The sequence below is a fragment of the Trichoderma breve genome, chromosome 6 (genome assembly GCF_028502605.1).
Source record: "Trichoderma breve strain T069 chromosome 6, whole genome shotgun sequence".
In the NCBI taxonomy this organism is placed as follows: domain Eukaryota; kingdom Fungi; phylum Ascomycota; class Sordariomycetes; order Hypocreales; family Hypocreaceae; genus Trichoderma; species Trichoderma breve.
The window spans coordinates 73,973-101,292 of NC_079237.1; the positions used below are offsets into that span (position 1 = coordinate 73,973).

The following is a 27,320-nucleotide window of genomic DNA, read 5'->3' on the forward strand; positions in this document are numbered from 1 at the left end:
TGCCCTTGGCTGTTTGAAGTTGAACTCATAGTAGCTGGACTGTCGTAGTTAGGAGCGATAATTCACGAGTACTTGCTATGGTTGATCTGTAGTAGTAGGAAAATACTGGCTTAAACAGCCTTTCATAGGGACACATGAAGACTTGGTGCTCTACCGGGTAAATTTGCAAACAAATGTGCCCACCAATCATCAACCTAGTAATCTGAGTAGCCTAAATGCAGAGGGGGTAACGGACCACAGAAGTCAGAAGTTCTTTTAGCAGGTAGTGGGTTTACTTTCAAAGAAGGAAACAGGGAGGCTTATGCTGAACCTATTGAACAGTGTCTCAACCTATTACTATTGAAGCTTCTGATTGCAACTAGGGCTCTTCGCTCTCTAAGTTTTCCTTGCATTGTGAGCACACATCTTCTCTACTTGACGTTATTTACAGTCTACATGAACTATTAAAAACTGTAGAGTGTGGCTGTACCTATGCGCGCAAAAGTAGAGGCAAAAACTTTTTCACGGAATACAGTCCTCCGGCCAGAACGATTCCGAAATGTGTTCCGTTCAAAGCCTGAGACCAATACCAATGATCCAATGACGACTCATGAATCAGATGTAGCATTAATATATATGTATTTTTGTCTTCAAAACCTAGAAATGCGTCTTCGGATGCTTCTATCTATATTTCCATGTAACCTTTTCTAACCAGCTGAACTGCTCTAGTCCACCACACCTCGTGGCAAGAATGAAACGTAGTCTACCGGGGCGAGTTCGTTCCCATCTGGCTTACCAACGATCTTCAGTGAATCGCCTTTTTCGACATTCACACTATTGAAGGTGACTCGAGTAGCAGAATGACCGTCAATACGATCCGAGAAGTCATGGCTCAGTTTGTCCTGAAGATCACCTGTCCAAGCACCAACTAACTTTTCATTCAAAAAGACTTGATATTGAGATCTGCCACCCAGATGATCGTAGTAGTTAATTGCAACGTCGTAAACCCCAGAGGGAAAAGTAACAGTACACTGTGCAGTACCGATATTCGCCCCTGGGATCGTCGCGATCGCTTTTCCTCCAGAGGCAGCCTCGAATGGCGTGACAGGAACCACTGCATATCCTTCAAGCGTCATATCTTCCGCCTCAATTCTCCATGCATGGTTACCAACTCGGTTATGTTCGTCTTTAATGCCACACTTGGCGTAGTAGAAATTGTTGATGGAGTCTCGCCATACCAGTGCATGGCCTGCTTGATACCGTAAACGGAAAGCCACATGGTCAAATCGATCATTGTCTATCAATCCCCGCAAAGCTTCCCACTGCTGCGGAAATGTCTGGGCGACAAGAGCTCCGGCATAGTGGGAGTCATAGAAGTGCTGAATGACGGTTTTACCAGACTTCAGACGATGAGTGTACGGAACATGGTGAAACCATAAGAGAAGCTCATCGGGAGTGGTATCAATGCGCTCAAACCGCTCAGCAACAACTTGAGGATATTGCCCAGAATTTCCTGTTCCAGTGGCGACAGTTCGATCCATGCCAATCGAATGTGCATTAGCACGAGTCCACTGACCCCATCCATTGCCGTCCTGCGACGCTGGGCAGGGACCATAATGGCAATGTGTGACAATATCGCACAAAGTTTGAATGCCGAGATTGCCACTGTAATCCTCATATGTTGGCCATGAAGCCATGGAAATACTTGTTATGGTATCCACGATGGTTTTGTGTAAACCGAAGGTCAGCTGTGTCCAGCTTTGGATTATATCAATTTCGCTTTGCTGAGGGTCCCAAGTGCACAGTCCATATGCATACAGGTTAGCCATAGCAAGATGGCTTCCCAACCATGTAGGGTCGTTTCCTACATTAACCACAGCCGCGTAACCACTTCTAGTCCAGTTGAAGCGTTGACCAGATACTATATCTCGGACCAAGGACTGCTGACCATCTACATGGAGATCAAAATTGAAAATGGTCTTCCAAAGCGGTGGTAAATACACAACGTGATCTTGTTGGCCAAGATACTCTTGTGTCACTTGCAATTCGAGAATAATAGGCGTTTTCCGCAGGTGAGCAAGAAGGGGCGACGGTGGTTCCCGGATCTGAAAATCAATGGGGCCGTATTTGATCTGAATAATGACATTATCTTCGAATTGAGTATCCAGCCCATCAAAGTACTCAACCGCAGCGTTCGCCCTGTCATTCTTCCAGTCAGATTCATCAAGGTGGTGGTTGTAGACGAAGGCCCGATACATGACGACGCCGTCACCGTGAGGCTGCAGGGCTCTGGCAAACATGTTCGCACCATCGGCAAGAGTGCGACCATATGTCAGTGGACCTGGCTGTCCTTCAGAATTCGCCTTGATCAGATACCCTAGCATATCAGGGACATGACGATATAGCTCAGACGTAATGCTCCCCCACCAAGCAATAACGTCGGGATCCAGAGGATCAGATGTGCGCAAACCTCCGAGGCCTTTTGGTGTATCAAAATACAGAGAGATGCCAATTCGAACTCCCCATGGTCTCATTATGTCCGCAATCCGAGCCAGTCCTTGCATATTTATGGGATTAAGAAGATTGTAATTGGAGTTGACGTTATTCACAATCAGGCCATTCAGCCCAACAGATGCCAGAAGCCGCGCATATTGTTGAACACGAGTCAGATCTTCGAGCACGTATCCGTCCGCAAAAAATATCGAAGGGCCTGCATATCCTCTCTCAATGGTACCGTCCAGGTTATCCCACTGATTTACCCACCGAATTGGAGCGCTGGGGTTGGATATATGCATATTGGGCAGCGGCTGGTTCCGGGACAGAAGCCTAAGGAACTCAAAAGCGCCGTATAGTGCACCTTGTTCGTTTTGGCCGATGATCTCTGTAGCCTTCCCATCTTTACAGATGAGACAGTATCCATCCTCTTTGAGAGACAGTGTATCAGGAGTGTCCCGGCCAGCAGATAAGAATGTTTTCACAGTTCCTACAACAATAGAGGAGACATCTGCGATTCCCGGGAGCTTCGTCTCCAGGTTGACACTCTGGCCCAATATTTTAGACAGACCGACTTGCAGCTCTCTTGCGGCAGTGAATACAGGACTGCTTTGGTTGCCCGTAAGGGAGATAATTGTTGAGTATCGGGAGCGTAGGTTGGCAAACTCGTCAGGAAGTGCGGCATACCGCAACCAGCCGTCGAGGCCAGTCTCAGACGGGAGCATACTCAGAATTTTGACCACGAAGGAAACAAAGGGAGAAATTCGGAATATTTCAGGCTGAAGATACAAATGTGAGCAGTAAGGTAAGCTTCATCGACTCTGTGGTCAAGTTTTGGGAGCTGCAAGACACTAAATAACCATGGATGCTACCAGCAACTGTTATCTAAGTAGCAACTCAATCCCCATGTTTATCCAACGCATTTTCGACAATGCCGATTACCATTAGACGGCAAATTCACTTCAGCCTGAGATACTCAATGTGCAAAGTTTTGTTCAATATGCGGGGTAGTTGCTCCGTAAAATCAGGGGAAATGCAGCAGTGGAGCAAGTAGTGATTGCTAAAGGGCCAAAATTGGTTTTGCCAATTTAACAGCCACTAACGACAAGTTGCGCAAGCTGAGATCAGCGTTAGGGATTGAAAATGCACCGGCTAATATGCTTGACAAGGTCTTGGGGACATGGCAGGCGTTATGTTTTCTGAGAATCGTATAATTATCCAGAATACCTATCTTTCAATCAAGCAGGGGGGATACACGTATGTATATAAGAACTTTAGTCCCTACTGTAAAACAAAAGACATTGTGCTTAGCAAATTATAGGAAGGTCTCTCTTGATAGTTACCCGACACAGAAAAGAGATGAAAGCGATCGCCCTTGTCACCGTGGGGCTCGTGGGGTCGATTGTGCCAACTGCCACAGCAGCCAAAATTAAGATCAATACCAGTTCAAAGCTGCAGCGCATTGACGGTTTTGGCTTCTCCCAGGCATTTGGGCGAGCTTCTGAATTTCAGGCTGCAGACCCTGAATTGCGAAAGAAGGCACTCGATCTTCTCTTTGACACAAAAACAGGTGCTGGATTCAGCATCATCCGAAATTGGATCCCTTCCACTACTGCGCTTTCCATTGAGCCAAACAGCCCTGGCTTGGCCTCCAATAAGCCCAATTACACGTGGGATGGCGACGATGAAGGCCAAGTTTGGTTCACCAAGCAGGCCGTCAGCTATGGTGTGAAGACTATTTATGCGGATGCATGGAGTGCACCTGGCTATATGAAGACTAACGGAGATGAGGCTACGCCTGGGTATGTATTGTTAGGCTCTTGGACGTAAAGGATCACAGCTAATAGCTTCTTCCAGATATCTCTGTGGAACAACTGGCCACACTTGCTCAACTGGTGACTGGAGGCAAGCTTTCGCCAACTACCTTGTTCAATACGTGAAGTTCTACAAGCAAGAAGGCCTTGACATCACCCATCTTGGATTCTTGAACGAACCAGACATCGAGTATGTGATTTCTTTGTCTTGCATACAGGCTCGTATCAAAATGTTCTTGCTGATGCTGATATTTACGTCTTCACAGGGTTGGATACTCGCAGATGCAGATTAGTCCCAACGCCCAAGAGGCCATCTCCTTCATCCCAACCCTCTACGAGACAGTCAAACGCGCACGATTGGATCTGAGGCTTACCTGCTGTGATGCAGTGGGCTGGGATTCCCAAGCCAATTATACTAATCATCTAATGGCCACCGGAATGCAGAAGTACCTCGACATTATATCTTCCCATATGTACTCAGGTGACGCTACATTTCCGATAAAGACGAACCTGCCCACCTGGCTCACAGAGGCAGGTGTTGAGACGAGTACTGCCCCCTTTACTACGACATGGTACGATAATGGTGCTCTGAATGAGGGTATGACGTGGGCGAACAAACTAGCAACAGGATTTGTCGATGCTGGACTTTCTGCATATTTGTTCTGGGAGGGCTTTGAGATTGGTCAGAACCAGTCCGCAAGCCATCTTGTCGATGTTCTTGGAGATGAACCCGAGCCCTCCAGCGTTTACTATGCTTTCACCATGTGGTCTCGATTCATTCGTCCCGGCGCAAACCGCATTGCCGTCAGCGGTGCCTTGCCAAATGTCATTATCGCAGCGTTCCAGAACATTGACAAATCTGTCATCGCCATTTTTACCAACAACGGCAGTTCGTCACAGCTTGCTGATATTGCTATTCCTGCCGGGAAGAAACCTAGTGCACAAGTCTGGTTGACCGATAACGATCACAAGGTGTCTGAAATCAACTTTAAGCGGCGGGGCTCGTCTATCGAGGTTGCAATTCCTCCCAACAGTGTCATTACCGTCAAGTTTATTTCGCGATTATAAGCGGTCTAACGACCCATGTGGCAGCACATCCGACTAGATAGCTGGCAATAATATTTATTGCAGATTAATTTTATTACTGCTTATTTGCAAATACTTTTGCCTTATTTCTGAGTAATGACTGTATTCTAGCAGGAACAAATTCTGTAACAACACCTAACTGACTTGTTTAGTTTGAGGGTAGTGACTAAAATATGCTACCGGGTCATTTCATCACTATTATTTGTAATTCCCAATTAGATCACCTAGGAGGAGAGGCTCTATCCAATTGCAGCACGCGTTACAATAATACCCTATACTTTGTGCACTTGGGTGCGCTTGTCCAGAGGCTCCTTTGGAAGCTGCTACATACCGCAACAACTATCTTTTTTGGCTAATGCTAGAATGTGGTTCCCAACTTCCCCCTCCCCACTCGTTAGTGTAAAGGATCCATCCCAGGGTCCCTTCCCCTCCTCTTCTGGAAATGGAAACGCGGGGAGGGGTTGCGACGCCTGGGATTCTACCCCAGATGCTAATCACGGCATCTTTCTTTTGTTTTTTTACGCTACGCTTAATGTCCTTTTGCTCTCACAAGGGTAAGAATCCTCAGCCTGTGGGCCCTGAATCATATCTTTCTCCATTTGAGCTTTTTCATTATGTCACTCCAGGAGCATACGTCCTATATTTCTGGTAAAGATAGGATTACAAAGTTATTGGTACAGCGATATTACTCAGTCAGGCCCCTCTCTCCTCAGCCATCAGCTTATAACACTATTATCGCACCATCTTGGCTTCCTCTTAACCGATCAGCTCGTTACAGTTTGTGGAATCCTCTGGTTAATTTTTCCGGCATCTGACGCCCTTCTCCATTCGAGACTAACCGTGCCGGTTCTCCGGAGGATAGGAAAGTCCAGGTCACTGGAGCATTTACCCTAAATTCAATGACGAGGGTGTCGACATCCAACACCAAAATGGTTTTGTCGCGACGTATCGCCAAAACGGCACTGAATGATTGGTCGGAAAAATACCTTGACGGGTAAATCCTTAAAATTTGTACCAAGCGGGCTCCTCTTTCGGTTCGCGAGACTGTGGAGTTGAAGGATCTTCTATAGCGTTGACGGGACAAAAGTCGCGAAGCTTGTTACAAATGGAATAGAATATAGTGAATAAATTACATATTGGGTATTCATAATATAATATCATTTGCTTGATCCACTATGGCCAAGAAAACGGCCCATTCTCATGATAAAACAAGAATAATATTGGAATACTGTAATATATTTTGATCAATTGGTTTAAAAATCGTTAGCTTGCAATATAAGTTTTGTTTCATAGTGGCACGTAGACTTTACTATGAGACTAGATATATTACACGCCAAGTGAAGCAATTGCTTTTGCAACAATACGATAAATTTATTTGTGTCGATTTTGCAGGGGAACCGGTTGCGAGCGATCACAAGAATTAGTATATGACGACTCAGCTTCAATTCAAACAGAGCATTATATTAGATCTGACCATGATAATAGTATTACTAGTTCCATACCTCCATTCAATACTCGGAGAGTTGGAATCACGTCAGGATGTGTGTTTAATGCTGTTTGTGAAATTCAGGCATATCCGTGCTGTCGACAACCGCATCTTTGAATTCCCGGGCTTTTATATTCTGGGAAAACAAGAGATCCAGTTCTTCGTAAGTCCTACCTTTGCTTTCTGGGAGGCGAAAATAGCCCCACAACAAACAAAGCAGAGCAAAAGCGGCTGCCAAAAAGGCAGTCTTGCCCTTCAAATTTCCCGCGGTAGGGTTCAGAGTATAGGGAGCCACAGTGGCGCTGAACACATTCGCAACGTTGTATGCGTTACGAGCCAGAGATATACTCTTGGACCGAAGGCGGGTGGAAGATATCTCGCCAACAACGATGAAGGCTGTCGGACCAATAGTCAACTGGTAGACGACATACCAGACAAGATACATAATTGCCTGGCCGTAACCCAATCCCGTGGTTTGGTGAGCAAGTGCTAAAAATCCAAGGATAAACATAGAACAAGACATGCCGGCATATCCACAGAGCATGATTCCACGTCGGCCAAATCGTGCAGTCACAAATACCGAAAGTAGAGTACACAAGAAATGGATGCCGCCTTGTCCAATGGTCATTTTATAAGCGTTTGCCGCCGGTAACCCAGCCTGCTCGTAAAAGTAGGACGAGTAATTAGCTATGGCAAAACCGCAGAGAACCTGAGACGCCCAAACGACGCATCCGATTTCGGTACGCCACAGGTTTGTTCCGCGAAAGCAGTCCCTGTATGAAGCACCTTCCGTCATGGCCATCTCTAGGTTGGTGGTTTGAACCATCAATGCAACGGATTGCTTGCTGGTTTCCGATCTCTTGGACGAAAGTCGCTTCATAGACTTCTCAGCTTCTTCGATACGACCTTTGCGAACAAGCCACCATGGAGACTCTGGAGCAAACAGGAGTGGGGGAATGACAATAACAGGCCAAATCCACTGGATGGCCAGCGGGATTCGCCAGGACCATTCGCCAGTGCGATTTACCAAGCCGTAGAGAACGCCATACGAAACGAATTGGCCAATTCCCCAGCAAAGGACAACGAAAGTCTCGAGGTATGCCCGAAGAGCTACTGGAGCAACCTCTGAGGCATATGCTGGAGCCAAAGTGGTGAAAACGCCCCACGCCAAGCCACACAGCAACTCGCCGGCAAAGAGCACTTCAATGGTCTTGGAAAAGAAGGGGATAAATAGAACCCCAGTGAGGAATACAAGCGTTCCCAAAACGGCTTTCTTGTGGCCAAACCACTCGGTAATAAGACCGTTGAGATAAATGCCAACGATATTACCCAGAGGGCTAGCCAGTCCTAAAGCAGTCTGCCATTTTGCCTCCAATTGGTATTTCCCTTGTCCTTGGGTATGCCCAAATTGCTGTTGAAAAGCGGGATAGGCGAACAGAGAGCCGATAAGAGCCGTGTCGTATCCGTCCATAATGACTACGATTGAGACAATCATGGACCACATGCATGCTTGCGGGTACATCTTGACTGCCTTGAGAAAAGTCAAGCTATGTTCTTCTTCCGTTGCATTGCGAGCATCTTCGGCGATGTTGGTCCAGCTGTCGGCTGTTTCGAAGGCTTCAACTTGCGGCATATGCTCCGCCGCTATTTTCTTGTTTGTCTCTTGAGACATCTCCAGAGATTGGGTATGAGCCATGTGCTCGTTTAACGTAAATGAACCGCTTGTAAGTGAAGAAGTAGTCAGATTCAGCGGCACTATGATGTTGAATATGAAATCTCGGTCCTTGAATTCTGCCAGTAATACCGTTGGCTTTATACCCCACGCTCTGCTACCTCTAACCAGATATTAACAGGGTTGGACGGTGAAAGCATTCATATCCCGTGTCTCTTTCGCTACCAATTTAGCCTACGATACACGATTCGCTATTTGTTAAGCTGAGAAACTTTACCCTACCAATCGGCTAAATCTCCCGATGACGGGTAAATCCTCTTAGAGTCAAGCAGGAATGTAGAAGTCATCAGAATCGTTGGATGAGAGAGCTAACCAACGGTCATAGGATTTCTACAGCCCGAATCTTTGAACGAGAACTGCCACATATCCATTTGGTGGCGATATGCGGGGTTGGAAAGCAGGGGAAAACTTAACCGTTGTTGGTGGTCGCTGATCTTGGAAGTGGGTTTACTGTAGCAGACATTAGGCGATTGACAGTCGATCAGCTGGGAAGAATATTCCGTCTGGGTCTGTGTTGCAATCGGCAACTGTGCTTCCCAACCTAGGTAAATCATGTTTTACAGGGTTCATGATTTCGATGTCGTAATCTAATGTAAAATTTAGGGTCTGTAGTGTAACAGCCATACACTGTAACAACGACTGGGGGTTTATATTTGACACTTGTTAATTATCGCAGCTGAAGAAATCGTCACGTTAAATGCCAAACGCGCAGCTCCTCTGGCAGGTGGGTGCTCTACCCTGCCTACGGCAATGACTATGCCATTTGTTTATGCAACGATTCTAAGTCCCCCTGCTACTATTACCACAGATACATAGCTCTAAAACATTATGGTTCTACAATTACGAGAGCTCATGGGAAAGGGGAAAAGGTGTAGCTCTCTTGGCGCAATTCATGTTAGGAAAGTATCCGGAGTCCGTGGTTATTCTTGTTATTCACTGCAATTATGGAAGGCCTTTGTTGGGAGAATCGATTTCTCAAAGCTTGGAACAAGTCTCACTGGATGAAATATATAGATATACACCTATATTACTTCCATAATGATTAAACCTAGCTGCCATAGGTTCAACGTACAGGTTCTATCTTCTACTAATTTAAGAATACATAAACCTCATGACATAGACTATATTTATCTAAATAGAAATCATTATCTATTTAGACGAGAGGACCTTTATTAAGATATTGATCAAACCAAGCAATAGCCTGGAAAAACGCTTGCTCCTTAGACCACTTGAAAACCGGATTACTCAAGTCACCACGAACACCAAAGCCATGTGAGACGCCGGAGAATAAATTGATTTGGTATGGAAAGCTTTTCGTCTTGAGAAGATTCTCCGTCTTGTAGCGCAGCTCTTGTGGGAAAAGGTCGTCATACTCAGCGGCCGCTATAGATAGAGGACCTTGAAAGCCTTTAATCTCATCGTCATCAACGTTGGAAGGGTGAGCCATATAGCCAACGTTAATCTTTTCTGCGCCAGAGTGACGAGCAACATACTGTACAACCGTGTTAGTGTACTGCTCTTGACGTCTTTCAGAAGGAATTTTTATAGGTAGTAGATGCTTCAAATAATGTGCAGAACATCTGCCGGTCTGGAGATCAGGAACAAAGCATCATAAAATAAACTCTCATGTTACCTTTGCTCCAAAACAATATCCAACTGCACCAATTGCAGTAATGTTTAGCTCAATCCTCATGTATTTTATTGCTTCTTCGACAGCGGGATCCACATATTCATTAGTATGAGGAGTGGAATCATTTCGGAAGCCACCCATCAACCATTTCATCCAGTCAAAGTTATGACCAGGGATCTCCGTCAATCCATCTCCGTTGAGAATGTCGATGATCAAAGTTGTGTAGCCATTTGCCGCATATTGATCAGCCAACAGCTGCGAATTGGTCCAGATGCCGAATACATCACTAAGATATAAAATACCGGCGCCTTGATGGTTATTGGTATCTTTAGGAGTTGCGAGATACGCATCGTAGTTGCCAATTTTGAAAGACTTTCCAGTAGTCTCGCCTCTAAGAAGACCAAATAGTTAGCATAGCAACCTTTGGAGTCCTGATAAAGGAAGTGAGTGGCGAGCCCTCCGCTGTTGGTAAGACACTGAACTAGAGCAGGATAGTATAACTCTTCACACAGAACAGAAGGGCTTGCAGAGACTACATAAGCTGCAGGTGGGCTGAGTTGTGTATTTGACTCAATTTTTGTTCATCTTGCTTTGGAAAGAAACAATTGAAAAGACTCTACTTCAGTTGTATCTGTTGCTATAGCTGTTGCGATAGACAATGTGATGTACTTACTCATGCTTGACACCCTTAAAGCAACAAGATGCAAGAGGACGAGAGGCCATTTTATAAGCTAAGAGTTGTTTCTCTGCGGCGCAAATATAGAAAATAGAACGATTTCCGAGTCTCCTTGATGTTGGAATGCCTCCATGTGTTCTGACTCGAAACCTTCCATCATACTTTATACTCTTGGGGATATTGTCTATTGTTGACGATAACCTGCACGCTCTCGGCTGCTCTAACGAATGGTCGGGACCGATATAGTTTCGGACGTTATAGAATGTCCGGAAATCACATGACTGATACTGCAATTAGCGCACGGCAATCTTCTCAAACTTGCGGACTCTTCACATCGTCCGGTTGTGAAGTTTGCGGCCTCTTATGCGCAAATTACAGGTCAATTTGGATGAAATCGGACATTTGAAGTTTTATTTCTTTCCATTTTTAACAGGCTATCGATGGATCGACAGGCTGAGAATATGGAAAAAGCGGAGCCGAAGCTGGATGGAGAGACACCGTCCACAGACGCGGGTCCAGGTGCGCCACTTAATGACACTCCATTCTCCCAGCAGTTCGTGAAGTCGCAGCGCATCCTCGCATGTGTACTTTGTCATCAGCGCAAGATCAAATGCAATCGAAAGTTCCCTTGCAATAATTGCATCAAAACTCAAGCGGATTGCGAGCCAGCCATGTTGGCCCCGCGCCGAAGACGCCGCAAAATCCCGCCGCCAGAGTTGGTGGATCAGCTACGCGTCTACGAGAGCCTGCTTCGGGCAAATAATATCAAATTCGATCACCTGCGCAAATATAGAATTCCAGGTGATGATTTCCCAGTTATAGACGATGCAGATTACTTATATCAGGAGAATGAGAGTCTGAGCAATGCGAACTCTGCAGCAAGAGCACATTCGGACATAGTTTACGAGGCAAAGTATGCTCTGCTCAAATTGGCCATATCGCAAATATGCTAACAACTATTTGGTGTGCACCATCGGCAGAAACTATTGGCATGCCGTGAACCGCAGCGTACGTTGGCCCTTCAACCAATCAATCCCATATGGCTACTTATGGGAATAGTATCGAGATAATGATAGCGATACATCATACGATGATGTACGTGATAACCCCATTAAAAATACATGGGATTTGATATACCACGAAAATGATCAACTTCTTTTTGGCGCACGGCAGGAGCCTGCTGATCTGTCCTCGCTGCATCCAAATGCCGTCCAAATCTTCAGGCTTTGTCATCTGTTTATTGAAAACGTCAATCCTCTCTTGCAGGTCGTACATGCTCCCAGTCTCCAGAGTCGCATCATAGAAGCGGCGGACAACATACCGAACATTGAACCAAACTTTGAAGCGCTCATGTTTAGCATCTACAGCATGGCCGTAGTAAGTTTGACAAATGAAGACTGTATTAAACTGTTTGGCACGACAAGGAGCATTCTTCTCCAGCAGTATCATCGTGGCTCCCAAGAAGCCCTTCTCAACGCTCGCTTTCTCAGGACAGATAATCGCAATTGTTTAACCGCTTTGTTTCTCCATCTGGTAGGATCTTGTCGCCCGTCATTGTTCGAATGCTGACCAATTTCAGCTCTCAATAAGACCAAAAATGGATCCTCGTTCTGTTTCGTCCATGCTTGGAATTGCACTACGCACGGCACAGCGCCTTGGGCTTGATAATGAATCGGATTTAGCCAAGTGCGATATTGTTGAGGCCGAGATGCGTCGACGTCTCTGGTGGGCTTTAGTTCTATTCGACACCCGCATTTGCGAATTGATTGACACTAAGAAGACTTCGCTGACTCCCACGTGGGATTGCCGCATACCTCTCAATGTCAATGACTCTGAGCTCCGAACCGGACTGAGAGATGGACCCAGAACTCAAACAGCGATCAGCGACTCCATTTTCGTCGTCGTGCGTGGTGTAATCGCAGATTTCATCAGACACTCCTCTTTCTATCTTAACTTTACCAACCCGGCCATGAACGCTGCAACGAAGAATCCTAGCACCAAGTCTGATGTCAAGGGTGGTGAGGTTGACACTCTCGAAAACGAGCTGGAGAACAAATATCTGCAGCTCTGCAGTCCAGAGATCCCGCTACAGTTCATGACCATATGGACTGCACGAGGCTATATCGCCAGATATCGCATCATAGAGCGGCTTTCAACGCTGGATGGTCTAGTTGGAGACACTCAGCGTGACGCTCTAGGCCTAATGGCGGTGGACATGATTGCTTGTGATAGTAGAATCATGACGTCGTCTATCGTAAAAGACTTTCTCTGGCTGATTCAAATGTATCATTTCCCATTTACTGCATATATACAGCTTTTGCAAGATCTGAAACGGCGCCCTACAAGCAGCATTGCGGCGCAGGCTTGGTCGAAAATCGACGAGAATTTTACAGCTCGCCTTCTCTTTCAAGAAAATGCAAAAAGCCCTTTCTACCAAATGGTATCTAAAATGATACTTCAGTCCTGGGATGCTCGACAAGTGATACCAAACGACCAAGTTGGGCTTGTGACAACACCGGGCATAGTGTCATATCTTAAAAACAACACTAACATACACCAAACAGAGAATCCGAAATCTCTTGACAATATACCCATATCAATGGCAAACTTTACCAGCTTGAACAACACTACGGCGGACAATCTTCCTCTTAAGATGCTAGAGATGGGTTTCGACGATATATACACATATCCTTTCATGGAACTCGACCCCAATCAGATACAGTGGCTGAGTAAAGATTGGGATTAGTTGAACACGCTATCTGGCGATATATTATACACTGCAAGCTTCGTAACGTTATTTCCGCATACTACAACTATCTCCTAAATCTGCAATAAACTTACATAGCTCTACCTGTATTACGTCTCTGCTCCAAGCAATAATTCGACTATTATCCTACCACTACTTTTGAATGACACAATGAAAAGAATTTGTAATGACCTGACTTGATTAAAAAACAATAAAGTATATACCAGTTTATTGAACTTATAAATAAATATACAGAAATTACCGACCCGTATATCTCTTCTCAAAAAACCTGCCTATGGTGTATACAAGAACCGTAATTACCGCGCTCATATATATACCCACATCACCTCCATCACCACCAAACTTGGCTGCAATCGGTCCCACGTACCACGTCTGGCTCATGCCAGGTACACCTCCCGCCAGATACCCTGCAAGTAAAGCTGTTACAGCCGCAACTCCCCAAGGGAGCAGATGTGGTTGGTCCCAAGCCTCAAGATCGTAGCCATCCTTGCGGCGAAAGACGCGATCCTCAAGTAGTAGTACCATGGTGAAACTAACAGTCCAATACCCCAGCAGCGATACGAAATTGTTGACGACATTGGACAGATTCTGCTGTCCTGCAATGGCTAGCACTGCCACTACAATGGCAAAAGCCAGGGACCAGATGAAGCGAGGCACGGCGTGGAAGTAATGGCCTAGAAGCTGCATACTTAGGCCAGACGAATAGTTGATGGCAATATTGTTGCCGAGGACTGAAAAGGTAAGCAGCACGAGGCAGAAACGGGACCAAGCCTGTGGGTGGTAGATTTCACTAATGAGGCCTCCCAAGCCATGGTTGGTGTAAGCATCGGCGTATGGGGGGTAGGCGACCGTAACAGCAGCGTTTCCAAGGCAGCAACCGATAGTGACGGAAAAGGTGGTGGGAATAACGATGCCCCAGAAGGTGAGGAAGAAAGTCTTCCAAGCCGGAGTACTAGCGGGGAAGTTGCAATAATAATCTGCAGCGATCGAACACCAACCCGATGCGTTCGCTAGCAATGCGGAGTTAGGATATGCGTAATGAGGGGATGGGGTTCAATAACTCACAAAAGTTGATCGCAACAATGGTTAAAAATGTTCCTGAGTATACTAGGCCTGAGTTGCCGTCTTCGCCCGGGAAGTCGGTTTTCACATGAGGCGCCGCCTGTCCGATGAGAACACAGATGAGGATAAACGTGTAGATCCACGAGTATTTTTCGAAAGTATGAATCAGTCTGAAGCCAAAGATGGACACCACATAAGATATGATGGCAATAATGACGATACCAACAGTGATACTCATGGTGTAGCCCGAGACAGCGCTAAGTATCTGGCCAACAACGACATAATTGACGACTGCAAAGCCACCACCCACGACGATGTTGAGAACGCTACACAGTTTGGCGCCCCAGAAACCAAAAGAGTATCGTGATGTGGCGATTTGTCTCATGCCGAGCTGCCTTTATTAGAGCTATATTCGGAGAACATGAACTGGATCGATCTTTTCTTACCTTTGGTCCCAATGTGCCCGTAGTGGCCGTCATCAATGCACCCAGTATAATGCCAATAATCGAGGCCGCGATTGACTGTTTCAGGGAGAGGCCAAACTCTGGTCCCAGCAACCCCAAGGGCAAAACGCCAACATGAATGTTGAGCGACCACCACATGAGGAAGATGTTCCATACCGACGGTGGACGCTTCTCCTCCTCTGGGATCCGATCCACACCCTGTGTCTCGACGCCTAGTTTACGATCGAGCCATGATTCGAAAGCGTTCAAGTACCGCAAGATAGCCCAGCGTGCTTGCAATTTGTGTACGCGATCTGCCGAGAGAACGATGGTTTGACCCGCTTCGACGTCGGATTGAATATTGCCTTCGGGAGTCGAAGGCCCCGATTCGAGGTCGCGCTTCTCAATCGACATGGTGATGAAATTGATGGCTCGGGCGGCTTAAAGGAAGGACAAAGCAACCAATACCAATATGGTTTCACATCACACGACAGCAACGCCGACGTGTGGACAAGGGGTCAAAGAGAAATAAAATCGTGCGCAACATATCTTTAAAGGGTTATTTCAATTTTTTTTTTCTTATCTCCTTTACATCATCTTATCAACAGTCAGTTTCCAGACGTAAAAAATCGATATGCCGTCTTTTCCGTCCATTCCAGTGTACGCAGATGAGTGATAAGAAATGGTGTTCTGTAATTGGCTCGCTTTAAGGACTGGGGTGGGTTAGCTTCCCGATATGGACATCCACCTTGCCCTTCTAGTGGCGATGTTCCGGGTTTATTGGAATCTTTGGGATTCTAGTCATGGCTTTCGGCCTTTGTATCTCGCAGGAGGGTGATGTAACCAGCTTATTAACGCTACTCTGCTACAATGTAGATAACTTTATGTATGTATCTAGCTTGTCCGAGAACTCGTGTGAGATACAGCTGAAGACTTAGCCTCATATTGGCTTATATGTATGCATCAAACATGTGAAACCATTGCCACAATCTATACCGAAGGACTCCACCAACCGCTAGTGTAGCCTACAATGCCTATCTATATGGTCCGTGCCATTCCCTGACAGAGTGTAGGAATACTCGCAAACTCGTTTCTCTTTAGGACCTTCCCAAAAATAGTTCTTTCAGCGATAGCCTTGGTTAGCTACCCTGGGGAAGAACGCAAGCCTCTCTGCATTCACATTAGATGCAGCTTACATGATGAAGTAAAAGATGAAGGGTTCATTGAGATACTATTTTACTGCCAGTCTATATGATTCTATGCCCAAAACTAAAGTGGTAACGTTCTAATTTGACCTCATTAATTGCGTAACACTTCGTATGTAAATTACCTCCCACACAACACTGCATTATTGACTCAGCTACTCAGCTTTCTTGGATGCCTTAGTTCGGAGCTTCATCATTCCAAATACCAGAGCATATCCGGAAATAGCGAAAATCACCGAGATTCCAATATCCCTCCAGCCGTAGAAATAGTGGTTAATGTTAAGCGTCGTCAAAAAGTCGCTGCCATTCTTAAACTCGCAAACTCGGCAGCCCGAGGTAGCATCCGGGTTTGTCAGGTTGATCCGCCAACCGTCTCCGGCAATGTAGTCCCGGAGGTATTCCGCACATGTCCCATTGGCCGGGTCAAAGATGGCAAATTCCTCTTCCTTGCAGGAAACCTTGGAACCCCAGATGCCGAAAGTCAACATGCCCGAGACAACGTAGTTGAAAGGGTTCAGCCAGTAAAGCCAGTACTTCCAGAAGACGTTCAACTGTCTATAAGGTACAAAGATTCCGCAAAACAGGGTAAGTATACTGATAATGAGGGGATTGACTAGAGCCGCGAACGTTGGGTTGGGTGCATAGGCGGCGACGAATTGACCGATTCCCGTGTAGATGAATTCGTATATCAGCATAATGAAGAAGACTGCACCTGAGCGGTTCGAATTATCATTCAGACGCGCGGTATAGTACCAGCAAGCGAAATAGAGAACTGCACACACGCAGAGATAGGGAAACTCAGACACAATGAGACCGACAACGAAAGAAACCCAGGAGTACATCTTTGACTTTTTCTCGCGTGCGTCATAAATATCGCGTCTTTGGATGAAAAGCGGTTGAAGCTGATTGATCACGCCAGGAGCAACGAAGACGAAGTTGAAAGTTGTGAACATCTTGAGCTCTAGGTCGGAAACGCTGTGGCCAACCCTCCAGAATGAGAATCCATTCAACAATGCAGAAATCACGTGCAATGAGAATTTATTATTGACGTAATTAGTGTTTCGGAATAGGGCAACATTCATTCTCTGTGTCACAATCTTGATTTGTTCCCATAATGGCATTGAGAATTCGTAGCCATCATCAACAGTCCCGGGCGGGCTGGAGGCAGCTTCAGAGATCATGTTGTCAAGTTCAGTCATCATTTGACCATATTCGGAAGATTCGAGCCAGGTTTGATGCCAGTCTGTATCTTTGACACTTTCAATGCCCCCAGTGACCACGTCAATCATGAACTCAGCAGGATTGGCCTCGATAGGGCATACAGCACCGTATTGTCCAAAATAGTTCTTGATAGTCTTTGCATTGTCACCGATGTCCCCAAAGTAGACGGTTTTCCCTCCGCGTGCTAGAAGTAGTAGAGTATCAAACTGGGCAAATAATTGAGCCGACGGCTGATGAATTGTTACCAGCACAGCTTGGCCAACATCGGCTAATTTGCGTAGGAAACGAACAGTGTTATATGCTGACTGTCCGTCTAGGCCAGACGTAGGTTCGTCAAGAAAAATTAAGATACTTGGCTTAGACACAAGTTCAACACCAATCGTAACACGCTTTCTCTGCTCCACACTGAGTCCATTTCCAACAGTGCCAATGAGCGTATCAGCCAAATCGTGGAGTTCCAGAAGATTAATGATAGTTTCGACATATCTGAGCTTTTCCTCCCTCGGAACAGTTCGGGGCTGGCGTAATAGGGCAGAAAATTCAAGAGCTTCACGGACTGTGGCAAAAGGCTCATGGACATCCAGTTGCTCACAATATCCAGCCATTCGTTGAAAGGACACAGGCAAAGGGCGGCCATCAACCAAAATACTACCTTTGATAGTGCCATCCGTTTTCCGCTGAGCGAGGACATCGAGCAAGGTAGTCTTACCTGCGCCAGAGGAACCCATCAGTGCTCCAAGCATACCCGGTTTTACCCATCCATGGATGTTATCCAAGAGCACACGATCGCCTGATGGTGTTTTGACGGTATAAGTGAGGTTCTTCCAGGTAAAGATGGATGTGTTGCGGACCAAATTGTCATCTGCCTGCTCCATTACATTCTCAGAGGCAGCGTCTTTAGCTCGCTCCGTGATTTGATTCTGTGATTCCTCGTCAAAAGAAGCATGATGCTTCTTGAGCTTTTCGCGAGGAATCAACAGCGAAGCGCCGCCGCCGCCGCCAGCTTTCCAAAAGCACGTGCAAACGATGGTGATGACAGCGAAAAACCCCCACCAGCCCCATACAACACCGTAGTTCCTCCAGAGCTGAGAATGCTTGTAATGCAGTGACAAAAGGTACTGGTCACCTGTCACAAAGTCCGCACCTGGTAAAGCACCGCCGACTCCAGTGCAGGCTCTGTTGGCGGAATCGACATTTTCGTACCCTGGTCCACTCGGAACGAGATTGTCTCCCACACAGGGAATATGCTGGTCGTGGAATTCGTTCGATAGGGCCGCTTGGAATGCATAGGCAAATGGGTTGACATAGTACAGCTCCAGGAACCAGTTTTTCATCTTGGGCTTCGGGATCATATATCCGGCGTACATGACGATTCCCTTGATGGCTGTACCCGAGATCTTAGAAGCGGCCTCAAAGGTACTGAATGCGGCGCCAATGCATCTAAATAAGGTCGTGACACACTTTGATTTATCAGTTAAAATTACTAAAAGTCGCTCGCAGTAGTTTTCACTCACCAGTGTAGTTATGAACAGAATGGCCCAGAAAGTAAAGAATGCTGCAGCGGTAGCCTTGAGTCCAGCCATCCAGTATATTACAACAGTGAAAATCGTGCACTGTAACAATAAGACTGGGAAATCCGCAGTAATCTGCGCCAGGCAAAAAGCTGCAGGATGATAGAATCCGAAGGACTTCTGTTTCACCAAGACAGGTCGTCCCTTGAATGACTCTGTGACTTCAGACATGGCAACAATGCAATTATATAGAAGGGAGAAGAAGACGGCGCCACCCTTGGTAAAAAGACCGGCAGAGGTAGCGGGGGAGTTATAGAAGCAGGCACCAGCGATCAAAGACATGGCGAGTGACAGGACCTGTTTGATCAAAAATGTCGACTTCTCACCCCATAGAATCTGATATTGGCGGACAGTGCACGCCTTGAGTTGGGCCATAAAGCTGGTCGTAAGGACAGTGTTTTTCGGTAAATGCTTATTTTTCTCAAAGGCGACGGATTCCTTGAATGATTGAGTTCGGTCGCGGGCAACATCGGTGTTTGGGTAGTTGTATTCTGACACCATAGAGCCATGGATTGAAGACTGGTTGTACTCCGCCAAAATGGCATCGGCGTTTCTTGGAAACTTATTTTCAAAGCTAGGTCGGATTTTTCGCTCAGTGGGAACCGTTACGCCCGTCAGGAAATCACCTTGACTTTGTCAGCATTGTCCTTACTATGAGCATCGACGGGGATAGGAAAGTAAGTACCAATGTTAGCGCCTTCGGCATACACAAACCCAAGGTCTTCCATGAACGGTTTGGCTGCGGTAGAAGGGCCATAGAATATCTGTTTTCCCTCGTCCAGGACCAAAACTTTATCAAAAAGATTATAGATGCCGTTTCCTGCCTGGTATAGGGTGACGACAGTCGCGAGGCCTTGGATGTTGGTCATGGCTCGAAGAGCCTTGGCCCACTCCAAGGCCGTGCTTGCATCAAGACCACGCGTACTGTTATCCCAGCAAAATATTGATCCTCGGGTAGCGAGGCATTCGATAATTGATACACGTTTCCGCTCGCCACCGGACACACCACGAACAAACTCATTTCCGACTTTCGTCTCAAATGTATGCGCAATTCCCATGGACTCCAAAAGAAATTGTTTTGTGTCGGCCACATAACCCTTTTCTGACTCAGTGCCGTCTGGGAGATGAGAAGGAACTTTAAGCTTTGTGGCGAAATCCATTGTCTGTCCGACAGTCAACCGTGGATAAAAGAGCTCCTCTTCTGTATTCATCACAATCTGGGCTCGATACTGAGCAGCTTCTTGCTCAGTCATGTTTCCGAACCGCACATCACCCTTAATTGTATGGTATCCTTCGCGACGGTTGGAAAGCATTTTGAGGAGGGTGGTACATCCGGATCCAGGGCGGCCTAGGACCAGTAGCATTTCTCCTGGCTTCACACAGCCATGACTGTCCTTCAAAATACATTTCATTGGTGGCTTCTGGCGCCTGTCTCTGATGAGTTGAGGTATGTTGTATTGAGAGAACTGATTCTCCTTGACGGACGCCGAAGCAGCGGGGACTTCCACGGTGAGGTTCTCCCAGGTGACACCGAGCTCGCGTTTCTTGAAGCCTGCTGCTGCTTCACGTTCTTGTTGTTGAATCAGTTGGGGTGTCATGCTCCATTCGGCGCCCTTGCTCGGAGGAGATGTGATTCCTGCATGGCGAAAAGCGAGAGTCTCTGCACTGGAGGCTTCTCGCATTTCGCGAAGACGAATAGGCGCGGCTTCATGTTCTTTTCCTTCTGGTAAACCAGGATCAGAGTCGTCGGTGAAATCGTTATATTCCATGGCGTTTGTATCTTCACTGACTTAAAAGATGTAAACAAACGACTCTTATGATCAATTAAAAGGACCTAATTGGGTAGGGGAATCAAGCATGTTATATCTTAATCCTCGACGGGGCCGGAATATCCGGTATATACTATGAGGTACGCTTTTATTTGGATCTTTCTTTGAGTCAAGTATCACGAGTGGAGTGAGATAGCCTCAGATAGGGGTGGATAGGGAGTTGTTATTTTTACTTTTTATTTAATCTCTCATACACATGCAAATGTATCCATCCATTGCCAGTCATTCATAGTCAGGGGGGATTCAATTGTTATCTGATGACGCAATAAAAGCTCCAGACCATCTTCTAAGCCCCCTATCGACGTTGGAGATTATTAGTAAAATCGCGGTCTTTCGGCATCCGCTTTCTTCGTACAGTTATGAAGTTGATGCACATCTACTGTACTCGTCATGAACTCAAGTAGAACACTTGCAAATTACAAATATTTGAATCAATCACATGAATCAAACTGATAACAGGAGAGAAATTATGCACGTATAGTTATATACCCAAGGACTGGGGCGTATCCTTCCTCTCAACCAGATATTACTGACCAATCCATAACATCGGATACATTGTGAGCCGAAATCCTAATGTATCCAGTTCTTCTCGTATTGTGTTTTTACCAATCCCTATCTCTGCGTTCCTCGGCTGCCCACTTATACGCTCCTCGGTATTTACAAGGTCGGCATTTGTGGGTACCAACTACACCGGGACGGCCGGGTGCAGATTTCCATGGACTCAAGCGGAACCGGACTAGGGACCTGATCGGTAATACTCCTCGGGAGCCATCAACGTTGGCCACAATTTGTTTGGTGAGATGACTACGGGTACCTGAAGAGATAGGGACGCTTTCTATCTTTAGATGGGGATTACTAATAGCAGCTGCATTTTTGTCTTAATTCAACCCTCATTAGTTTATGTATGTAGGTATATACTATCTCCTCCCTCATAGTATCCTCTTTCAGCAACTTCTTTTATATAACATGAAACTTATCTCTATCAATACACAATTTTTGGAATAAATCGAAACATTTATGACTATCAGCGCTTTGCGTTTTAACATCAACGACTCAGGGGAAAAGTTCCATAGGCTAGTGTACTCCATACCGTAAGAAAGTCTAAGGGGGAGCTGGTTGAAGCGCCGGAATCGGAATAAATTTCTCAAAACGCCGGAATCGGTTTTTTGTACGTACCCTGAACTGAAAACCCCTTATTTGCCAATTTACTCGCAGTTTATAAGGATGCGAACCCCCCATATAAACCAAGCTCCCTTGACACAACGGCATGGTCAGGCATCTGTGAAGGAGAGGATTACTCTAGATTATTATAGGTTAGTTTTCTCAGGGGATAAATTTTTATACTCAGATTTATATTGGTAGCACGGTTAGGTCGGTGGATAGCGGATAGGTATTATGTAGCTGACAAACTGGTATCTGAATTCCGCTGTGATTGTCAGTGTTATCGACCAGCTATCTCAGCTGTCTAAGCGAGTGACGTGAAAGGTACTTATAGACCTTGTTGGTCTGGAAGAAATCGGATGAAGCTAATTCGAGTGCATCTGATTGGATTGAAATGAGTCGAGTCGACCGAACGTGGATCAGGTTCTATGGGCCGGAACATCTGGGGTTTCTATGAGAATGTCTACCCTGAACGACCGTTCTCAAAGCAATAAGAGTTGGCACTTGTGCTTAGGTATCTGGTACAATAGGCAGCAAATACGCTGCTTTCGTATTTATTTGTATCTCTTCTTGTGGCTTGTGTGATCCTTCTTGTTGAGAAGATTCTCAAAGATAAGTAGGATAGTAAGAAAATGGAATATCTTTCATTGCAGACTTCCCCTACCTGCGTCCCCCATTCGACGTCTGAGCGGTTGGTATCCGACCAGCCCTTTGGTGTCAGTAGTGAGTCCTTGATATCCTCTTCCATACCATTCATTACTGGTCCGGCTATTTTTTTTTTCACGTATGGATCTCGAAATGGGACAAACGGCCAAATTGTAGCACTAAATCTCAGCGTACACACCCCTTTTTCTAGGAGTGCAAATAGCCCAGATGACGATTCCGGGTGCCGTCAGCTCCAGGACCCCAACGACAACCACTGCCCACCAAGCATAACGCATCTGTATACACATAGCAGAAAAGCTGCCTACTGTGTGTGTAAGAGTATCGTCGCTGGTGCGTGTGCAGACGTAAGACGGCATGTCGTAGTGCTCTAGCTCATTGAGGTCATCCACCTTGTACAAAATACCAGCCGTCAGCCAGAGGATAATAGCAATAGTAGAGACAATGACGGTGGCAATGTTGCCGACTTTTGTAACGTGGCGCACCTATGAAGTGTTAGAACCTCCTTTATCCAAAATGCGACTATAGCCCTGGCATATCGGTTCGAATGTCAGGCGGGAAAAACAGAGGAGGAGTTATGTGGGAGTAACCAGTGGGGGGGGGGAGCTGGGGGTTGGGGGTTGGGGGTGAGAAAATGGTACGCGGTAGGTGAAGAGCACTCATAGTAGATGAGAAACTGGCAGTGCAGAGAACTAGATTTAGAAAAGTCGCCGTTGCCGATACTCCGAGCAACACCAGCATCGGCTGCGATTTCAAGCCAGACGGCCAGACTCTCATCTTAAACCCACTGCGATCATCTGTCACGCTCATGTGCTGGGTTTTTAGGTACTTGGCGATGGCATATCCCAGTACAATCATGATAGAGGCAGTAAAAAGCAAAGAGAACACGCGGATGACAAGCCTCGTGCGTCCAACAACACGTTCAAGGTATGGATCTCGTGCCTTTCGTCCTCTCTTTGCCTCTCTTTTCTTACCAACATTCCTTAGGGGCGACGGTGCAAGTGGAGCCGATGCTGAAGGATCATATGTCGTGTAAACGGCGGGTAATAGCATAGGGGATCTGTCGGACGCTTTTTCATCCCGTAAATGCTCCATTGCAATTAGCAAGTTTTCTGCAAAGGATACAGCGATGCCAGGGAAAATGATAAAGAAACCAGAGAACAAGGAATGAATACGGCAAAAGAAAAGAAGGTTATGCAGAAGGGATAGAGAAAAATAAGATGGAGTCGTCGGGTCTGAGTCGAGTGTATGATTGAGATGAAAGGACATTGGCTAATGAGAATGACTCGATATTATATTGTCTACATAGGATCTGAGTAGATAATCTTGATATATAAACTTATACGGCATGACTTGATGGGTGCTTTGGCGCACACTTGCGACTTACTACTATTACTAACGTCCGGGGTCATCTTTTTTCATAGCACACAAGGACAGGGAGAGAAACAGGCCGGCCACTCGGGGTTCTGTGCTAGCTGTGCCCGAAACTTGCCTCACAGACGCCGGCCTCCAGCTGTCTCTGGCGGTTGTCGGCGCCAATCGCATAGACGCCCGGTAATGGGGAAGATGCGGTTGTCGGTTCCCGTTCTAATGGGCTTCTATCTTGAGACAGTGGAAGAGGGATAGCCCCGGAGAAAACGACGTCACCTGGGAATTAGGGAGACTTGGAGGGGATTTGGAATTCTTTAGTGCTCCTAGTGACTCTTTTCCTAAAGAGATTTCCCACTTTTTATAGAGTACTTTTGACAGGAAGGACCCTGGCGGCTGCTGTGTTTTTAGAACATCAGGGTATTGGCAGCAGACTAGCAACTTGCCCTAACAGCCGGATGTCTTTGCTCCCGTACTATACGATCAACTGTCTTTATATACGTAATATGGACACAGCCACTTGGGCAGTTTCTGTTGGGCTCAAACATGCGTGAAGATTGTCCTTAGGAAAATGCAGCTTACTGGCAAACATTGTCGGGGTAGCAACTTAGCAAGCTTAGATCAGCAGCCTGTTTCGTCTCTGCTCAGTGCTACTGGGTAGTACTATTAACTTGCCACACAAACCCTGAGAGTCAAACCCCAATACCTGGCAGCACTAAGATTAGTTTAATTATGCTTATATCAATGCACTAGAATGCTAGGTCTACGCACTATGTCGTATGGTCATGCTTAATCAATATGTAAGCTCACTGATAGAGTTTTGGACCCTTCAGTTATAATGGACCCCTTCCCAAATGCAAGGACCTCCTTACTAGCTTTTTTAGCTTGCATTAATAAGCCCTGTTTATTATAACCCCTCCATGCTTGAATTTAGCTTTGTGGTGGCTATTTGAGTCCTCCATGACTAACGTGAGCGTGTTATACTGATTTTACGGTCCGCTATGCCAAGAGGTGAAAACGGAGCTTTGAAGTTGAGAAAGACCCTCAAATGCCCTCGTTATATATGAAGTTGTCAGTTGGCAACAAGAGAGACTCATCATTCCAATCTCTTTATCCAGTCATTTCTTATTTTCCTACAGCCGACACTCTATCACCATTTTTATATCCCTTGCCCCTGGCGTTTAGTCTCTTCCACCACTTTTCTGCAGAACCATGGCTCGTTCCTTAGTGGCCGTCGTGCCACTGTTAGTTGGGTGTGTCATTTGCCAATCGCTCATCACAGATATTAGCAACGAGACATCCCTCGTCGAACGCGATGGTTTTGGTCCCGCCTTCACCGTTGATACTTCACAGAACGGCGTGTGCTCATCAATTCTACCAGCAGGAGGCATCAAGTCTGGAAATATTATTTGGGCCAATCAAGGTGTAGACCTGGCTATGATACAGGAACTGACTGCCTTTCCCGTCGGCAGCGGCGCTAGTGAGTAGCTCTTTAATCCCCAACTTACCTATGATTGAAGTGTTGTAGTTTGGCTAGTACCGTCAGTGTACTAACTAACTTGGCCCCAAGCGTTCATAGACGGTGGGTGGACACACGCTTTCCTCCAGGAGCGCGCTTCGGTCGTACCGGACCAAGCAGTGGATTGCCGGCGCACCGATACTTTCTGTACCGTCAGGAAGACTTGTGCCGACTATAAGAGCGTTCCATTCTTGTTGGCTGCGATATCGATTGAGAATATCCACCGGTCATTATCGGCGCAGATCAATGCTTATGATCGCGTCATTGCTCAACTCGACGCCGGGTCAGTGGCCCCTTGGCGGTCTCTCTTCCTGCTAATTAGCTCGGTTAACACACTCTACGGTAGCTTGCTAACTCAGACAATAGCAACCAAGCGAGTATCAGGGCTCTCCTTAGGGATATGTCATTCCCCAACACGAGGGGCTTCAGTTTCAGCGCTTTCCTCGATGGCTTCCTCCTTGGTGTAGACCTCATTGGCGGTATCTCGGAGACGTTGCTAAAGTCCATTGGGACAGCAATTAAAGAAGGAATCGAGGTAAGCAAGAATAATTTATCTTCCATCATACCATAAGCAGAGAGGTAAGCTGGAGGAGAAATGCTAACACTTGGATATAGGCAGCCATCGATTCCGCCATCCAGCCAGCAATTGATGCGAAACTCGACATTTTCACAGACGCCAGCCCAGTTGTTAATGGTTTACGAGATGTACAGAACTCTCTGAAGGCGGTACTCTTTAGCTGGAACGACCGCGGCGTTGACGACTCAAAATTGGACCGCGGCACCCCCGCAGAGACGGTGGCTTTTTCCAACAGGGTTCCTTTCTCGAGCCTCTCCCGAGTGATGAAGAGATGATTTCTACCGCAGCCGCCGACATCTTCAAGCAAACAGTAAGTCTCAAACACGCTGGTGGCCACCAAAGGCTGCGTGCGCAGTCCCAAGCCTCCTCAATTTACTGATTTGTTACCACCAGAAGGCTCGTCTCCTTGCCGGCTTGTGGATGAGCCAAGATGTTGAAATCATCATCAGCGAGCCCGTAAGTTGAAACCAGCCTGGACTTGGATGTAATTGTAATTGTGACCTATGACCGACACTGACGGTTACGGCAGGTGTTTTGCGACCGATCGAAAGGCACTGCAGGCGGTGGCAACTGTGCTACTAATGGCTGCAGTGAGATCAGATTCTTGGGCAACGTCAATGGTGTAAGCTTTTTCTTTTATCCTGTTTTTATCTTTTGAAAAAACAAGACCGTGTCATCTAATCTGTCGATAATATTAGAAGAGTCTATGTCTCGAAGTTGGCGCCGGCAAGGATCTTCCGCAGGCGCTGGTCTTTGGTGAGCTACAAAAGTTTGGTCTCAACATCCAAGACATTTCCCAGAATGCAGTGAGTCCCGGATCTATCATCAGATTCCTTCTTCCCTTTTTCAACCTATCTACAATAATTTGCTAATATATTGGCTCAGGCAGCATGTAATGATGCTGGCGGCTCAGGCATATTCCCACCTGCAGATAGTGACATCCTAGAATTCGGCTTTCCTCGTTGCACTTTCCCATTCAAGAAACTGGAGAATAGACAATAAGCTTACATCTTCCAAAATCAGTTACTCCCCTATCTC

General features: G+C 46.3%; 9 protein-coding genes across 9 annotated transcripts; 3 read left to right on the forward strand and 6 right to left on the reverse strand.

Moving 5' to 3' along the window:
- Positions 1-704: 704 nt before the first annotated feature.
- On the reverse strand, positions 705-3,197 carry T069G_08942 (glycosyl hydrolase family 67 middle domain-containing protein; the record flags this gene model as incomplete). The annotated part of the gene is made up of 1 exon (XM_056176152.1): positions 705-3,197. The coding sequence occupies one exon, from the start codon at positions 3,195-3,197 to the stop codon at positions 705-707; it is 2,493 nt and encodes an 830-aa protein (XP_056024630.1).
- A 634-nt stretch (positions 3,198-3,831) lies between these two features.
- Positions 3,832-5,354, forward strand: T069G_08943 (o-Glycosyl hydrolase family 30 domain-containing protein; the record flags this gene model as incomplete). The annotated part of the gene is made up of 3 exons (XM_056176153.1): positions 3,832-4,274; positions 4,330-4,476; positions 4,553-5,354. The coding sequence occupies 3 exons, from the start codon at positions 3,832-3,834 to the stop codon at positions 5,352-5,354; spliced, it is 1,392 nt and encodes a 463-aa protein (XP_056024631.1).
- Positions 5,355-6,919: 1,565 nt separating this feature from the next.
- Positions 6,920-8,530, reverse strand: T069G_08944 (sugar transporter domain-containing protein; the record flags this gene model as incomplete). The annotated part of the gene is made up of 1 exon (XM_056176154.1): positions 6,920-8,530. One exon carries the CDS (start codon positions 8,528-8,530, stop codon positions 6,920-6,922), a length of 1,611 nt encoding a protein of 536 aa, XP_056024632.1.
- Positions 8,531-9,743: 1,213 nt separating this feature from the next.
- Positions 9,744-10,943, reverse strand: T069G_08945 (dienelactone hydrolase family domain-containing protein; the record flags this gene model as incomplete). The annotated part of the gene is made up of 3 exons (XM_056176155.1): positions 9,744-10,082; positions 10,224-10,611; positions 10,894-10,943. The coding sequence occupies 3 exons, from the start codon at positions 10,941-10,943 to the stop codon at positions 9,744-9,746; spliced, it is 777 nt and encodes a 258-aa protein (XP_056024633.1).
- Positions 10,944-11,567: 624 nt separating this feature from the next.
- Positions 11,568-13,642, forward strand: T069G_08946 (fungal specific transcription factor domain-containing protein; the record flags this gene model as incomplete). Its single annotated transcript, XM_056176156.1, has 5 exons — positions 11,568-11,809; positions 11,877-11,904; positions 11,956-12,429; positions 12,476-13,258; positions 13,358-13,642. The coding sequence occupies 5 exons, from the start codon at positions 11,568-11,570 to the stop codon at positions 13,640-13,642; spliced, it is 1,812 nt and encodes a 603-aa protein (XP_056024634.1).
- A 258-nt stretch (positions 13,643-13,900) lies between these two features.
- On the reverse strand, positions 13,901-15,582 carry T069G_08947 (uncharacterized protein; the record flags this gene model as incomplete). The annotated part of the gene is made up of 3 exons (XM_056176157.1): positions 13,901-14,673; positions 14,729-15,116; positions 15,172-15,582. The coding sequence occupies 3 exons, from the start codon at positions 15,580-15,582 to the stop codon at positions 13,901-13,903; spliced, it is 1,572 nt and encodes a 523-aa protein (XP_056024635.1).
- Positions 15,583-16,528: 946 nt separating this feature from the next.
- T069G_08948 (ABC-2 type transporter domain-containing protein) lies at positions 16,529-20,934 on the reverse strand (the record flags this gene model as incomplete). Its single annotated transcript, XM_056176158.1, has 4 exons — positions 16,529-19,054; positions 19,109-19,791; positions 19,851-20,114; positions 20,172-20,934. 4 exons carry the CDS (start codon positions 20,932-20,934, stop codon positions 16,529-16,531), a joined length of 4,236 nt encoding a protein of 1,411 aa, XP_056024636.1.
- Positions 20,935-22,979: 2,045 nt separating this feature from the next.
- T069G_08949 (uncharacterized protein) lies at positions 22,980-23,676 on the reverse strand (the record flags this gene model as incomplete). The annotated part of the gene is made up of 2 exons (XM_056176159.1): positions 22,980-23,303; positions 23,590-23,676. 2 exons carry the CDS (start codon positions 23,674-23,676, stop codon positions 22,980-22,982), a joined length of 411 nt encoding a protein of 136 aa, XP_056024637.1.
- A 1,722-nt stretch (positions 23,677-25,398) lies between these two features.
- T069G_08950 (uncharacterized protein) lies at positions 25,399-27,284 on the forward strand (the record flags this gene model as incomplete). Its single annotated transcript, XM_056176160.1, has 9 exons — positions 25,399-25,666; positions 25,757-25,988; positions 26,072-26,240; positions 26,321-26,431; positions 26,518-26,592; positions 26,676-26,738; positions 26,812-26,904; positions 26,981-27,088; positions 27,168-27,284. 9 exons carry the CDS (start codon positions 25,399-25,401, stop codon positions 27,282-27,284), a joined length of 1,236 nt encoding a protein of 411 aa, XP_056024638.1.
- Positions 27,285-27,320: the final 36 nt, after the last annotated feature.